General features: G+C 44.3%; 1 protein-coding gene across 4 annotated transcripts in view; it reads right to left on the bottom strand.

The window, feature by feature from the left end:
- Positions 1-16,851, bottom strand: part of LOC127435753 (receptor-type tyrosine-protein phosphatase zeta-like) — a 107,704-nt gene that overhangs the window by 23,683 nt on the left and 67,170 nt on the right. For all 4 annotated transcript variants that reach the window (XM_051689417.1, XM_051689419.1, XM_051689418.1 and 1 more), the window contains 5 exons: positions 9,877-10,027; positions 5,998-6,182; positions 4,800-4,926; positions 2,551-2,588; positions 265-2,428 (listed from right to left, as the gene is read on the bottom strand). In XM_051689417.1, the coding sequence (XP_051545377.1) occupies positions 265-2,428; positions 2,551-2,588; positions 4,800-4,926; positions 5,998-6,182; positions 9,877-10,027 (2,665 nt within the window). The remainder of the gene's footprint in view (positions 1-264; positions 2,429-2,550; positions 2,589-4,799; positions 4,927-5,997; positions 6,183-9,876; positions 10,028-16,851) is intronic.

The following is a 16,851-nucleotide window of genomic DNA, read 5'->3' as shown; positions in this document are numbered from 1 at the left end:
TGCAGATCTTACCTTCCCCATGATTCAATAACTTCTGCAGAGCACTTTCTGGGTGAGATTTTAGTTGTTTAGTTGATATTTATGGTGAGTTATGGCATTCAGAATTTAGCATGGATTAGTCATTCTTTTACCAAGAGCTGTCAGATATTTCATGAATCTTCACTGATGATAAACAAGTTGTTGAAATGGGCCACCAAGCTTTACTGAGCATGGCTAACTCAAGGACAACCTTCAGGTGTTGACGTCAGCAATCGAGAGCTTTACCTTCCACTGGTTCCTTCTCTGAATCCCTCTCATTGCACTCTGGAACACTGAAGTCTGAAGATGTCTCATTATCTGTGAGGCTTTCACCTGATCCGCTCTCATCTTCCCCACCTCCCTGCAGAGTCCAGGACGGACTGGGGCGCATGGTAACCCTGGACTCAATAGCTTCATTTTTGGTACCATTTTCACCCTCAAAATAGAAGGAAGATGAATGTCCCTCACCCCCATCATCAGTCTCATCAGGAAGTACATCTGTAGGAGAGGCAGTAGGGATGTATGCGGTGGTACTCTCGTCTCCTGATGCCGAGCTCTGAATCCAATCTAAATCCACAGCCCAGCCCGAGGCACTGCTCTCCAGCTGTCCATCAGCAGAGTGAGTAGGTATGGAGCTGGACTCCAGAGCAAAGGTTGGTGCAATGGATGGGGACTCAATGTGAGCAATCACGGAGCTGGATTCTAGATCCAAGGTTGGTGCAACCGTTTGGGGCATTGCAGGAGCAAGCATGGAGCTTTTTTCCAGTGCAGAGTTTGGCGCAACCATTGGTGGCACCATGGGAGTTGCAGTGGAACTGGATTCTTGAGTAGATGTGGGTGCAATAGTAGGGGACTCCACGGGAGCAGGTACCCCTTGGGACTGTCCGACTGCACTTCGTGCAAAGCCGCTGACAGTGGCTGCAATAGAAATGCTGGTGTCACTAGAGTACTTGGTGGCAATGGGAAGAGAAGATAAAAGAGCCTCTGTCCGGAGGACCACGTCTGCGTTGCTGCACAGAGGAATACTGTCGCTGGAGGTTGAAGAAAAAGAATGGAGCTCTAACAGACTAGAAAGGTCCCCCAAGAGACCACCATATGGGGGAAAAGGTCCCCAAGAAGTGGAGGGCAACAAGAAGAGAGAAGGGGCATGCAGAGAGATTTCACTAGAAGAACCACCATCTTGGCTAAACGTAGGAGCTACCAGAGAGGAATCTACCCACTCAGCCAACAAGCTGGAGTCCCCAACGCTACCTGAGAGAGAATCGGTTGAGCCAAGTGTCATCGTCATCAGAGAGTAGTCACTAGAGACAGGAACTGAAGGGTGGAGATATGTAATAATGTTCAGTGGCAAGACAGTACTGGGGAGCTCAGAGAAGTGTGGGTCATGTTCAGAGCTGGGATGCACCGAGAACACAGAACCAGTTGCTTCTGGTAACTTTTGAAGGGGAAAAGTACTTTTACTTTGGGGGTCAGACGAGATAGACCCAGACAAAACATCATCATCATCATCATTAAAACCACCACTAGAGACAGGCTCCATGTCCAAATAGGACACGGAATTTGTGAGGAATAGGGAAGGGTAGGACGGGGAGGGGCTGACAGACTGTGCACCATCAGACACCAGTACGGAAACAGTGTACAGGATGTCCTGGTCAGAAAAGGGCTCAGACAACAGACTGCTGAAGGAATGGGGAGACACAGGACTTGCATGCACATAGGACAAGGTGTCAGATACAGAGGGGGCGTAGAGGGCACTCTCACCATTAAACACTGGCTGGGTGGTCTGCAACAGAACAGTGCTCAAAGCGGCAGTGGTTGGAAAAGGTAAGCTAGGAGTTGTAGGCCGCAGAGGCACCTCCATGGGAAAATGAGAAGTAGTTGATTCCAATGGGGTTTCAGGTAGTGGGGCTACAGTCACTGAGCTCTTCCCATACCTGTCTGAGTCGTTTACAGGTCGGGACACTCCCTCAACCCCCGAAATATCTATTGATGCTGATGTTAATGTTATTTCAGGGGTGACACTTGTTGTTGGAGAACCTGTGCTTCTGCTTAAATCATCAGACTCTGAGTATACACTTGATACAACTCTGGGGCTAGTATCTGGTCTATTGGTGTGTACATCTACAACAAAAGTGGTGGTTATGGGTGTGGGGGTGGTAGGTTGCTCTGTGTATTTCACTGTAGGTTTATCTGTGTATGTCACTGGAGCATAATGATCTTGAGTCTTCTGGGAGTCATCTACTGGAAGTCTTCTTTCATGAGTCTTTGTTGTTGTTGTCTGAATGCCAAAGAATCGATAGATTGGGCGCTCTGTTGTAGTAACTCTTGAGCGGGCTGTGGTGGTTCGGACAGGATATAGAGGCTGATTTGAGTCCGGTCTGACCAAAAACGGATTGAAGTGATAGTCTTCCTGAAGTAGAAAAGTGGAAGAGTGAAAGCAATGTGTTAAGAGTCAACTATTTCTATTGCAAAATTATTATAAAACAAGTGAACTTACTACAGTACATACAAAAGTAGGACAGTCATTGTTACCTCATCATAGTCAAATGATTCTGTCTCAGGGTCTGTTTCTGAAAAGAAATCAAACATGAAAGAGTTAAAAGACTGTATAAACGATATATTCACGTCTAAGCTGCAGATTTATAGCTTTACATTTTGTAAATGCATTGCTCTTTATAACAACAGTGTCGATCACTTGTAATTTCATGTGAACCGATCCAGAGGTGACACAACATTCTTTTCATAAATAAAATAATAAAGAATTTACAGCATTTTATAAGACAATGTACACATTGTACATGCAAACACACATTTTAGATACACTTGAAAACCAATCAATGTTTATAATACCATCCAGTATGGCCAAAGATACTTGAAATGTTTGAGGAATGAAACTCTTAACTTCACAAACCAGTTTTCAAAGTGTACAATCACAAAACTGATGCCTTGTTGGGAAAAAATGTTCAACAAAGTGTTGGATGTTCTTTGTGAATATGTTGCTGTTTGTTCTAACATCAGGTAAGAAAGGCGGAGGTTGAGAAGGAAGGAAAAGTAAACCACGGCACCAAGTAGGACATTTGATAAGGTCACTTTCAATACAAAGAGTGCAAAACAGGAACAGTCTCTGGGTCAGAGTGTCAGTTTTTGACCACATACATTAAGAAACATTAGCCAGATATCTTCATGCAATATAATGGCTTCCAGCCCACATAAATAGAGAGAGCTTACAATCTCTTGCAGGCTCTTACCTGTTGCATGGGATCAAACTCAGTGACATAATGGTGGAAAAGACCCCAGAGATTTCATGATATGTGGACAAGATCAGTTTGTGAAGCATGGGAACATTAAAAGTAGAAAATGTACGATTTTATCAGATGAGTTCATTTTCATTGCTACAAATAATTTCACTGTCGTACACCAAATCTACTCTCAAATATATTTTGATATAATTATGGCACTAGAAATGTCTTGGGACATGGGACTGTAAAATGACAACACACTTATCTATGGACACTGAAATAGGATGCCAGCGATTTTCAGCAAGACAGATTAGTTTATTATAAAATCAGTAAGCAAAATACAAATATCCCAACATTCCAGTGAATTAACAAGCCAAGAAATATGCTGTGAATAATCACACCATCTCTGTAAAAAGGTAAGTATTGGTGCTTATGGAACAAATACAAAAACATGTTTTCACTCTAAGTAAAAAATCTACATATAAAGAACACAAAAGCACAAATGGTCCATTGAAAACATACAGTAAGTGTGAAAGAGAGTACAAAAGAACACATTGTAAAGTTAGGTAAACATGTGCACTTGAAACATAAAGATCCTTGGTATGGAAGAAGGAAATTTAAAATACAGAAAGAACACAAACAGTTAGTGTAAGATGGAAAGACTGAGAAAAAGAGACAAGTATGTTTAACACCCAAATAACTTTGACAAAGAAACAAGATCAAAAACCAGAGGCTCTAAGCCATAAATATACTGCAGGTCAGTTCATTTGACCAAAAAGAATCAAGAGATACAGAGCAACTAAAAAAATCAAACATTGCAGGACTATTTTAAGTGCTTTTTAAGCTTTATTTAAGTTAATTCAGGAGGTTAGTTCACCAAAAAATTTAAATTGTCATAATTTACTCACCTTCATGTTATTTCAAATCTCTTGCATGGAACACAGAAGGTGTTGGCAGAATGAAACCCTTTGGTCACTATTCAATTTCATTGCATTTTTTTTTCTCCATACAATGAAAGTGAATGGGGACTGAGACTACTAACATCTCTTTTTGTGTTCCACAGAAGAAAGTCACACAGGCTGGGAACAAGATTAGCATGAACTATCCCTTTAAGTAAAATATAAAAATTAAATAAATAAAATATTAATTAAAACATAAATATTAAGTTAGAAAATTCTAAGTTAGAAAGTTCTACTAAAAGTGCCTGTTAGCCTGCTCTTTAATAATTCATTTAAGTACTGATTCGGATTCGCTCTGAAACAAAAGCATTAAATCACTGAAGGATTTAGTCCACAGTATCACAGTACAATAAATTGGACATCTCTATAATAAAAGTGTGAATTATACACTTCTGTCCTCATTTGTGAAGTGCCTTCATCAACACCACTCATTTTCTAGACAAGCTAACTGGCTTGCAAAGGATAAGTCAGAAGTCTAAAGCATTTGGCTTTTATATAATATTTGCTGCAAAACTACATGGGACATAAATGTTATTAATTCATTCTCCACGGATGCGAGGGTGGCGGGCGCGATTGGTCTTACCAGGATCATCCAGGGGCAAGTCCACCGTCAACTGGTCACTCACTCTGCCATATAGTCCATTGGTGCACACGGCAACCACCTGCACATTGTAACTGGTGTTGGCCACCAGGTTATGAATGATCGCCCCCTAAAAAAAAATGCATCATAATTAATCATGCCTTCCACATGTCAAATACTTACTGTGCCTTAAAGGAAAAATTCACTAAAAAATGGAAAATTCTGACAGTCTTTTTTCCATGGAGAATTTGATCAGAAAGTCTCTTTTTCATTCAATGAAAATGACTGGTGACCAGGGGCTGTCAAGCTCCAAAAATGACAAAAAGCACCTTTAAGTAGTCCACATGATTTGTGTGCTTTATTCCAACTCTTCTGAAGCCATACAATAGCTTTGTATGAGGGAGTCATTATTCACTGATAATCTTCTCATCCGTCACGGCTCTCAAATCTCATTTACGTTTGCATATATTCAGATATGGCGTGTCAAAACGTATCGCATTAGGTTTGACGTCAATGATTCCAAACATTCCATGTTCCTCATAACCGATCACAATGCACCAAAATAGAAATACACATATTTATATTTAATTTACACATGAATAATATTTGAGAGCTATGGCAGAAAGGAAGATTATCAGTAAATAACAACTTCTGTCTGTTACTCACACAAAGCTATTATATGGCTTCAGAAGACTTGGAATACAAGTCCTCTACCACTCGGATTGAGGCGAGTCACAACGCCACCACGAGGACTTAGAGCGCATTGGGAATTTGGCATTGCAAATTGGGGAGAAAAGGGGAGAAAAATAAATAAATAAAATACAATAAAATTTGACTTAAATATTGATCTGTTTCTCACCTACACTTATCATATTGCTTCTGAAGACATGGATTTACCCACTGGAGTCGCATGGATTACATCTATGCTGCCTTTATCTGATTTTTGGATGTTCTGAGTTCTGGTCACCATAATTTTTTGGGTGAACTATCCCTTTAACATCTTTTTGTGACATAAGGGTGTAGAACAGGTTAGGGTGATTAAATTATAATAGAATTTATTTTGTGGTGAAAAATTACTTAAGTAAAAGAAATAGCACATCAAAGTATGGCAGCTCTTATGAAAAGCAGATTATATGAAAATAGAATACAGAAAAAAAAAATGTTTCACAAACTGTTTTAATAATCATTCATCATTAATTACCACATCTTGGTCACCGTCAGTCAAGTATTCTAATGCAGATTCATCATCTCCCTGGACCGGGCGGTAGGTGACGGAGTATCTCTCTATATTTGCATCATAAACAGCACGTGGTCTCTCCCAAATCACAAGCATGCTGGTATAATTATGAGGGCTGACTTGCACATTCTCCGGCTCTGAACTACAAACTACAACAGCAAAAACACAATCACATACAGTACAATTGAAAACAAGCACTTATACAGGAGATTTTGCTTACAGTGAACAGGCAACACGAAACAACGCTTGCCAAAAAGTTGGAATAGATGGAATACACACGTTTCTGTACACATATATTGTTGGTTACAGTTCTGTAGCAAGTTCACTTGATATTTAACACCCATAGAGGTGTAAATAATACAAAACAGGCACTAGTTTCTAACACAAGAGGGCAGGAAACACCCACAGATTAAATTATCTGTCTAAAGAAAAATGGAGTTCTATGGCATTATGACATCTGTAAAGACTCATTAACAAATGTGAGCACAGACCACTTTTAAATATTAACACAAGTTAAATCATCAAATAAAATGGTAAAAAATCAAAACATATAGCTATCTCTATGTATCAGAACTGCATTTAGGATATGTTAAGATTTCTTAAAATAGATCTGGTTTACAATTTTGGTGAATTAGGTGGGAATAGTTTGAATTGAAATCAACCTGTGCAAGTGAGGGGGCATCCAGAGAAAGACAGTTTCCTAGCAACACAAAGGTGTTTTGATGTGTGAGACAAAGAGAGAGAGAAAGATGAATGTGTCTGAATAGTGGTGAGTAAACACTGTTAATACTGGGTGCACAGTGAAGGGGAGGTTAAGTAACTAGCTGCTTTGTCTGGCTGCTTTTGGCTTTATGTTCTCTGTGATTTAAACATGTCAAAGAACACCCATTAGAATGATATAAACACATGTACATGCAGTTGCAAATCAATAATCCAAACTGATTAGCGTAAATCTTGGAACTGAAATCTCAAGTTTCCTCACGCTTAAAAATTAGGTCTTGAATAATCTGTCAGTCTAAACAAAGTAATAATGCAGCATGGGGAAGGTTAAAAATGACATTACCTAGCCACTGATTTAAGCTAAGACAGGTTAGAGTGCATGCATGTTTGAATGGCCACAAATGGGAAATTTTCCATTGCCGATGGCCTCTGTAAAAACAAGGCTCACATGCCAGACGTGCCAGTACACCCTGTAGCATAGATATCTAAAATGGGGCATCGACGTTTCACCAAAACAAGTCATTTTAAACAAGTCATACTTGCGTAACACACAGTTAGAAAATTATATATATATATGACGTATATATATATATATATATATATATATATATATATATATATACAGGTGCATCTCAATAAATTAGAATGTCGTGGAAAAGTTCATTTATTTCAGTAATTCAACTCAGATTGTGAAACTCGTGTATTAAATAAATTCAGTGCACACAGACTGAAGTAGTTTAAGTCTTTGGTTCTTTTAATTGTGATGATTTTGGCTCACATTTAACAAAAACCCACCAATTCACTATCTCAAAAAATTAGAATACATCATAAGACCAATAAAAAAAACATTTTTAGTGAATTGTTGGCCATCTGGAAAGTATGTTCATTTACTGTATATGTACTCAATACTTGGTAGGGGCTCCTTTTGCTTTAATTACTGCCTCAATTCAGCGTGGCATGGAGGTGATCAGTTTGTGGCACTGCTGAGGTGGTATGGAAGCCCAGGTTTCTTTGACAGTGGCCTTCAGCTCATCTGCATTTTTTGGTCTCTTGTTTCTCATTTTCCTCTTGACAATACCCCATAGATTCTCTATGGGGTTCAGGTCTGGTGAGTTTGCTGGCCAGTCAAGCACACCAACACCATGGTCATTTAACCAACTTTTGGTGCTTTTGGCAGTGTGGGCAGGTGCCAAATCCTGCTGGAAAATGAAATCAGCATCTTTAAAAAGCTGGTCAGCAGAAGGAAGCCTGAAGTGCTCCAGAATTTCTTGGTAAACGGGTGCAGTGACTTTGGTTTTCAAAAAACACAATGGACCAACACCAGCAGATGACATTGCATCCCAAATCATCACAGACTGTGGAAACTTAACACTGGACTTCAAGCAACTTGGGCTATGAGCTTCTCCACCCTTCCTCCAGACTCTAGGACCTTGGTTTCCAAATGAAATACAAAACTTGCTCTCATCTGAAAAGAGGACTTTGGAACACTGGGCAACAGTCCAGTTCTTCTTCTCCTTAGCCCATGTAAGACGCCTCTGACGTTGTCTGTGGTTCAGGAGTGGCTTAACAAGAGGAATACGACAACTGTAGCCAAATTCCTTGACATGTCTATGTGTGGTGGCTCTTGATGCCTTGACCCCAGCCTCAGTCCATTCCTTGTGAAGTTCACCCAAATTCTTGAATCGATTTTGCTTGACAATCATAATGCTGCGGTTCTCTCGGTTGGTTATGCATCTTTTTCTTCCACACTTTTTCCTTCCACTCAACTTTCTGTTAACATGCTTGGATACAGCACTCTGTGAACAGCCAGCTTCTTTGGCAATGAATGTTTGTGGCTTATCCTCCTTGTGAAGGGTGTCAATGATTGTCTTCTGGACAACTGTCAGATCAGCAGTCTTCCCCATGATTGTGTAGCCTAGTGAACCAAACTGAGAGACCATTTTGAAGGCTCAGGAAACCTTTGCAGGTATTTTGAGTTGATTAGCTGATTGGCATGTCACCATATTCTAATTTTTTGAGATAGTGAATTGGTGGGTTTTTGTTAAATGTGAGCCAAAATCATCACAATTAAAAGAACCAAAGACTTAAACTACTTCAATCTGTGTGCATTGAATTTATTTAATACACGAGTTTCACAATTTGAGTTGAATTACTGAAATAAATGAACTTTTCCACGACATTCTAATTTATTGAGATGCACCTGTATATATATATATATATATATATATATATATATATATATATATATATATATATATATAAACCTTTTTGTATTATTCTAAAACTTTTTTGCTTGGTTTATTTCAAAAATAATTTCATAGGACTATTTAATCACTTTTATATTCACTGTTTTTAAATAAAACAAGCAAAATTAGAACTGAACTTGAATGCCAGTGATCATTATGCACTTTTATTGTAAATAAAATATTAAGTAGTGGGTGAACTATCCCTTTAAAGCAAATGATTATTGGAAGGTTCAGCTCATTTGGACTGATTTTAACATGTTACTGGGGGATTTCTGTTTTAGCATTTTAGAAATGTTTTACTTATAATATTTCTTCAATGTAATTATATTCATTATTAAGATATACATTGTTAATATTTTGTTTTGGGGTTGTTGCATGCACTTGAAATCACTTTGGCTCACAATATCAGGTTTAAATGGGCATGACACTTCTGATTACAGACTACATATATATTTACAATATTTAAAAAACATAAATAATTGACTACAGCCTCTTGCCAGGCTGTTACGGTAAAACAAGCTTAGGCCTATTTATTAGAAATGAGCCATATAAAATACCCAGATTAAACATGAAATTAGTAAGAATCCTCCGTAAAGGGTCATAAAAGCATTGCATATGTCTAAAAATGGGACAAATGGCTGTCTATATTCATACATTTCAAGTAGGAAAATGCCTGGAGGGCTTCACTGCATAAAAATAGAAACCTTATTTAATTGAGAAGCAGTTGTTTGGGATTAAAATCATGTTGAAGTCTAATTGAATCCATGACCCTCAGACAGCCTGGCTGCTTTAAAACCTCAAGAACGAGCAATTCCAGATGCATGCTGATGCGTACCCAGTACCCACGTATGTGTATTTGTGCTTGTGAAGTACGTACTAGGAGTGTGGACCTCCTCAACACCAGTGTAGGATGAGAAGACCTGTCCCATAAACTGCTCTTGCTGCTCTCTGTAGTTATTCTGCAGGTAGTCCATGAGCATGACGTATCCGGCTTGTTGCATGGTCATCACCTCACAGAACATCTCCAACTGCACACACACAAACTTGGTGACAAAGAGTTTAAAAAACAAACATCATCCTTTCCAATAATAGATCAGGGTTGCTTTATTACAAAAGTAAATTAAGCGAGGCCCTGGGTAGCTCAGCAAGTATTGACGCTGACTACAAGCCCTGGAGTCACGAGTTCAAATCCAGGGTGTGCTGAGTGACTCCAGCCAGTTCTCCTAAGCAACAAAATTGGCCCAGTTGCTAGGGAGTGTAGAGTCACATGGGGTAACCTCCTCATGTTCGCGATTAGGGGTTCTCGATTTCAATGGGGTGTGTGATAAGTTGTGTGTGGATCACAGAGAGTAGCATGAGCCTCCACATGCTGTGAGTCTCCGTGGTGTCATGCACAATGAGCCACATGATAAGATGCACGGATTGACTGTCTCAGAAGCGGAGGCAACCAGATTGAGGTGAGTAACCGTGCCACCACGAGGACCTACTAAGTAGTGGGAATTTGGCATTCTAAATTGGGATTATATATAAAATTATTTATAAAAAAAGTAACTTAAGATACATCCACACTAATATATTTTTATTTGAAAATGCATTGATTTAGCTATGTTCCATGCTTGAACTGTGTTTTCCTACACCAGAAATGTTTGAAAATGCTCTCTAGTACAGCATACTTTGGAAAACGATGATGTTAAGAAACTGAAAACTGAGATTTTCAAATGAAAAAGAATTAGTGTGGATGTGGTCTTAAAGGAATGTTTTCCATTCAATATGTGTAATTCTGTATTAACAGCATGTTAGCATAATAAACGTTAAAATGTACAGTTTTCGAAAGAATAGCAAAAAGATCATTATATTAACGTGAGACTACTGTCTGTGTAAAGTCATATCCAATCTATCAACTCTTGTCATGACTGTCAGACACAAGCTGCACATTTCTGCTTTTAAACCTTTCAGAATGCCTTGCCCCATAGACTTCCATTGTGAGTGCATTACTGTTCATGTCATTTTTATTTGTTTTCACAAACAAAAGGATGAGCCAAAGAGTATAGTGTATTTATATTGGGTTTATTACATTACTGTTTCTGCAGATAACCAAGATAAAAAATATTCTAGCTTTTGGAGAAATGAATCCCAGTCTTCCATGTGACAGGCAAATATATATTGCTAGCAAAAGATATTATATATATATATATATATATATATATATATATATATATATATATATATATATATATAACTGATTAATTGCACTGTTAATCGAAATAATAATCAAGATTAAAATTACAGCTGCTGCAATTAACTAATCAAGAAAAGTGTCAATTACAGCATTCCATTTAGGTCTAATTCTTTTGCATAAAAAAAAAAAAAAATGATATTTATTATTTTAATGATATTATTTGAATAACAGTTTTGCTGTTTGACCATTTAGGCATTTATGTCTTAATTTTATTGATGTTTCAAAAAGACTACATAAAGTATAGCATACATAGTGCAACTATAGTACAGTAGTATGTAAATTCTATTAATTGAAATCAATTTTTATTACAATATCACAGGAAATAATCAACAATTATGATTTCTGACATAATCTTACAGACCTATGATCTGTAACACTTTAGAAATAAGGTTCCCTATCTGTCACTCACTCGACATTTTGTCGATGTAGTGACACTAGGGGTGCCCGAGACACCTCTGGTCTTTGATAAAAGGCCAGTGAAAATTGGCGAGTGGTATTTGCATGCCACGCCCCGGACATACGGGTATAAAAGGAGCTGGTATGCCACCACTAATTCAGATTTTCTCTTCGGAGCTGAACGGTCGATGTTTACTGAACTGAATTCCCACAACTGTTCATTCACCTCTGCTGGATCTGATGGCGCATTTCAGCAGCTTCTCCCCCCTCTGCACTGGTGCACTGCAGAGAATGCCTTTAGGCGCTTCGGCAGAAATAAAAGAGTATATTTACGGAGCTCTGGAGCTGGTAAGCAGATCTCTCCATCTTTTTGTTACCTTTTGCATTTAATTGTGCTGCATGCCCAAGTGGCTGCAGTACTCAAGACGGCACACACGGAACGTCTTTTTAAAGACGCGTCTTTCTAAAGATGCTTTTCCAATTGTGTGTTATTCCTGGTTGCGCTCGTTATCGCTCGCCTTCTGATGGTCACGATCACTGTCTTTCGTGTCTGGGCACTGCTCACACGGAGACAGCATTCGTGGATGGTCATGTTCTCATTGCGAGGACATGTCCATGGCAACGTTGCGGTCGCGGCTCACCTTCATAAGAAAGCAAGCCACCCCAGAGGCTCCCCGCCTCGGTCCTTTTACCCACGGGTATGAGGCCAGTGCGGCTAGCACTGGGGGCGATTTGGGGACCCCAATGGGACCGCCACCACCGGGTATCCCCCCGTGGACCTCCCATTCCCCAGCACGCTGGTCTGCCCCGATCGGGCTTCCGGATGTGTCCGCCGGCTCGTCTCACGGCGAGTTCGACCACTTATTTGGAGCCCGCGAAAGTGATGAGCTCTCGAGCACAGCATCGGAGAGCGGGCTCGTCCAGTCGGAAGCCTCAGCTGGGCTCCTCCAGCCACGAGCGTCGGCTAGAGTGGAACCCTCTGCTCTCCCTGAACCCTTGAAGCCACTCAAAAAGCCACGTTCAAAGTCACGCCCTGCCCCCGTTCCTTTCTTCCCGGAAGTGCATGAAGAGCTGACAAGGTCGCGGGAGGCACCTTTTACTGCCCGGTCCCGATCTTTTCAGCTTCCCCGCCCTCACTACCCTCGATGGTGGGGCGGCCAAGGGCTATTCGGCAATCCCCCGGTGGATAAAGGCGCTCACGGTGCACCTATGCCCGCAGAGCGCCGCCACCTGGCACGGGTGCCCAAAGCCCCCGTCCAAGGCCTGTAGGTTTACGTCGTCTCTGACGGCCAAGGCCTACGGTGCCGCTGGACAAGCCGCCTCTGCCCTGCATGCCATGGCTCTCCTGCAAGTCCGCCAAGGCTCTAAAGGAACTGCACGAGGGTAGTTCCGCCCCGGGATTGATGCAGGAACTGCGCTCGGCGACCGACCTCGCTCTCCGAGCGACGGAGGTCACGGCGCGGTCTCTCGGGCGGACGATGGCCACACTAGTGGTCCAGGAGCGCTACCTTTGGCTCAACCTGGTCGAGATGGGTGAGGCCGACAAGACAAGGTTCCTTGCTGCCCCCATTTCCCAGGCGGGCCTATTCGGCGACACCGTCGAGGACTTTGCCCAGCAGTTCTCGATGGTGGAGCAGTAGACAGATGCTAGCCGGCATATCCTGCCCCGGCGCGGCTCAAGATCCCGCACCCTGTCTACTTATCGCCAAGGGCATCCCCCTGCGGTGACTGCACTGGCTCCGCCGCAGCCCGCCCCTTCGGCCCGGTCCCGGCAAGGAGCCCACCGCAAGAAGCAGAAGCCACCCATCTCGCGGCCGCCCAAAACCCGTGAAAGGCTTCAAAGCGCCCTTGAGATGGGTGACCCAGGGACAACGAAACCCGCTGCTCTGGAGCTGGTAAGCAGATCTCTCCATCTTTTTGTTACCTTTTGCATTTAATTGTGCTGCATGCCCAAGTGGCTGCAGTACTCAAGAGCTCAGCAAGAGCGGTTTCCTTGTCCCTGGGTCACGTATCTGGTGTGCACGGCCGTCATCATGACCACCGTCCACCACTCTATTTGGCAGGTTTGGTGCTCCAGCGGCGGTCTCCAACCCTGAGCACCCAGCTGTGGCACAAATCCGCCCCCGATGTCTCCATGGGTCATGAGGACAGGCCGCTTCCTCCCCCGTTTCAGATGTCCTTAGACTCAGCACGGCCACAATGTGGTGTGGCACCTCGAGCTCCGCCCCGCCGCGTGGCCCCACCTGCCGGTACGTCCGACGATGTTGTCCCTTTGGTGCCCCTTGCGCAGAACTTGGACGCGTGGCTTGCGCTTTCCAATCCGTCGCGAGGGCTGGTCCGGACCATCCGACTCGGCTACACGATTCACTTCGCCGGGCGTCCGCCCAGGTTCAGCGGTGTCCACTTCACCTTGGTGAAGGACAAAAATGCTGCTACTTTGCGCAGAGATCGCTACCCTCCTACGGAAGTGCACGATAGAACCTGTCCCTCCAGCCGAGATGAAGGGGTTCTTCAGCCCCTACCTCATCGTACCGAAAAAAGGCAGTGGGTTGCGGCCAATCTTGGACCTGTGAGTACTGAACTAGGCTTTACACAGACTCCCGTTCAAGATGCTGACGAAAAAACGCATTCTGGCGAGCGTCCAGCATCAAGATTGCTTCGCGGCGGTAGACCTGAAGGATGCGTACTTCCATGTCTCGATCCTTCCTTGACATAGACCCTTCCTGCAGTTCACGTTCGAGGGTCAGGCATATCAGTACAAAGTCCTCCCTTTCAGCCTGTCCCTGTCTCCTCGCGTCTTTACAAAGATCGCAGAGGCTGCCCTTGCCCCGTTAAGGGAGGTGGGCATTCGCATTCTCAACTATCTCGACGACTGGCTAATCCTAGCTCACTCTCAAGACATGTTGTGTGCACACAGGAACCTGGTGCTCTCACACCTCAGCCAACTAGGGTTTTGGGTCAACTGGGAAAAGAGCAAGCTCCTCCCGGTTCAGAGCATCTCTTTTCTCGGATTGGAGTTGGACTCGGTCTCCTTGACGGCGCGCCTTAAGAACGAGCGCACCCAGTCGGTTCTGGCCTGTTTGAAGGTGTTCAAACAGAGAACAGCGGTTCCACTGAAACTTTTTCAGAGGCTCCTGGGGCATACGGCGTCCTCGGCGGTGGCCACCCCGCTCGGGTTGATGCACATGAGGCTGCTTCAGCATTGGCTCCAGACTCGAGTCCCGAGATGGGCATGGCGCCATGGGACACATCGCGTGGCCATCACGCCGGTCTGTCACCATCTTTTCAACCCTTGGACCGACCTCTCGTTTCTACGAGCAGGTGTTCCTTTAGAACTGGTCTCCAGGCGTGTCGTAGTCATGAAAGATGCCTCCAAAACGGGCTGGGGTGCTGTTTGCAATGGGCACGCAGCCGCCGGCCTCTGGACGGGTCCACGACTGCATTGGCACATCAACTGCCTCAAGTTGTTGGCAATTCTGCTCGCCCTGTGGAGGTTTTGGCCGTTGATCCAGGGCAAGCACGTGTTAGTTCAGACAGCATGACAACGGTAGCATATGTCAACCGCCAAGGCGGTCTGTGCTCGCGCATGTCACAACTCGCCCGCCATCTCCTCCTCTGGAGTCAGCAGCACTTCAAGTCGCTGCAAGCCACTCACATCCTGGGCAACCTCAACACTACAGCGGACGCACTGTCATGACAGGTTACCCTCAGGGGAGAATGGAGACTCCACCCTCAGGTGGTCCAGCTGACTTGGAGTCGATTCGACAGGCACAGGTGCACCTGTTCGCCTCCCAAGAGTCCTCCCACTGCCCGCTCTGGTACGCCCTGACCGAGACCCCCTCAGCATAAACGCGCTGGCACACAGCTGGCCCCCTGGCATGCGCAAATATGCGTTTTCTCCCAGTGAGCCAACTTGCACAGACCCTGTGCAAGGTCAGGGAGGACGAGGAGCAGGTCGTCCTGGTAGCACCCTACTGGCCCGCCCAGACGTGGTTCTCGGACCTCACACTCCTCGCGACGGCCCCCCCTGGCGAATTCCCCTGAGGAAGGATCTTCTTTCTCAGGGACGGGGCAGCATCTGGCACCTGCGCCCAGACCTCTGGAATCTCCATGTCTAGCCCTTGGACGGGACGTGGAAGACCTAAGCGGTGGTAGACACGATCACTCAGGCTAGGGCCCCCTCTACGAGGCGCCTGTATGCCTTTAAGTGGCGTCTGTTCGCTAAGTGGTGTTCTTCCTATCGGGAAGACCCCCTGAGATGCGCAGTCGGATCAGTGCTTTCCTTCCTGCAGGAGAGGTTGGAAGTGAGGTTGTCCTCTTCCACCTTGAAGGTGTACGTTGCCGCCATAGCAGCACACCACGACGGTAAGTCCTTAGGGAAGCACGACCTGATCATCAGGTTCCTAAGAGGCGCCAGGGGGCTGAATCCCTCCAGACCGTGCCTCGTTCCCTCATGGGACCTCTCTGTAGTTCTTCAGGGTCTACAGAGAGCCCCCTTTGAGCCTTTGAAGTCAACCAAGCTTAAGGCACTCTCCTTGAAGACTGCCCTCCTGACTGCGCTCACTTCCATCAAGAGGGTTGGTGACCTACAAGCGTTCTCTATCAGTGAAACGTGCCTGGAGTTCCGTCCGGGATACTCTCACGTGATCCTGAGACCCCGACCGGGCTATGTGCCCAAGGTTCCCACCACCCCTTTTAGTGACCAGGTGGTGAACCTGCAAGCACTGCCCCAGGAGGAGGGAGACCCAGCCCTGTCGTTGCTGTGTCCGGTGCACGCTTTACGCATCTATATGGATTGCACGCAGAGCTTTAGAATCTCTGAGCAGCTCTTTGCCTCCTTTGGTGCACATCGGAAAGGAAGCGCTGTCTCCAAGTAGAGGATCGCCCACTGGCTCATTGACGCCATAACTATGGCATATGTCGCCCAGGTCATGCTGCCCCCGGTAGGGCTACAAGCCCACTCTACCAGGGGTGTAGCGGCTCCCTGGGCCCTGGCTAGGGGTGCCTCTCTAACAGACATTTGCAGAGCAGTGGGCTGGGCAACACCCAACACCTGTGCAAGGTTCTACAACCTCTGGGTGGAACCGGTTTCGTCCCAGGTAGTGGCACGCAACACAAGCAGATAAGCCTGGGATAGCTGGCCAGGTGTATTGCTTGCACATAGCACCTTCCACCTCCCTTGGAGCTGAAGACGTGCGCCAATAATTCCCAGTAGTG

This window comes from Myxocyprinus asiaticus, chromosome 46 (assembly GCF_019703515.2).
Source record: "Myxocyprinus asiaticus isolate MX2 ecotype Aquarium Trade chromosome 46, UBuf_Myxa_2, whole genome shotgun sequence".
NCBI classification, from domain to species: domain Eukaryota; kingdom Metazoa; phylum Chordata; class Actinopteri; order Cypriniformes; family Catostomidae; genus Myxocyprinus; species Myxocyprinus asiaticus.
Note: the sequence above shows the minus strand (reverse complement) of the source record. Positions and strands in the feature narration are given on the sequence as shown.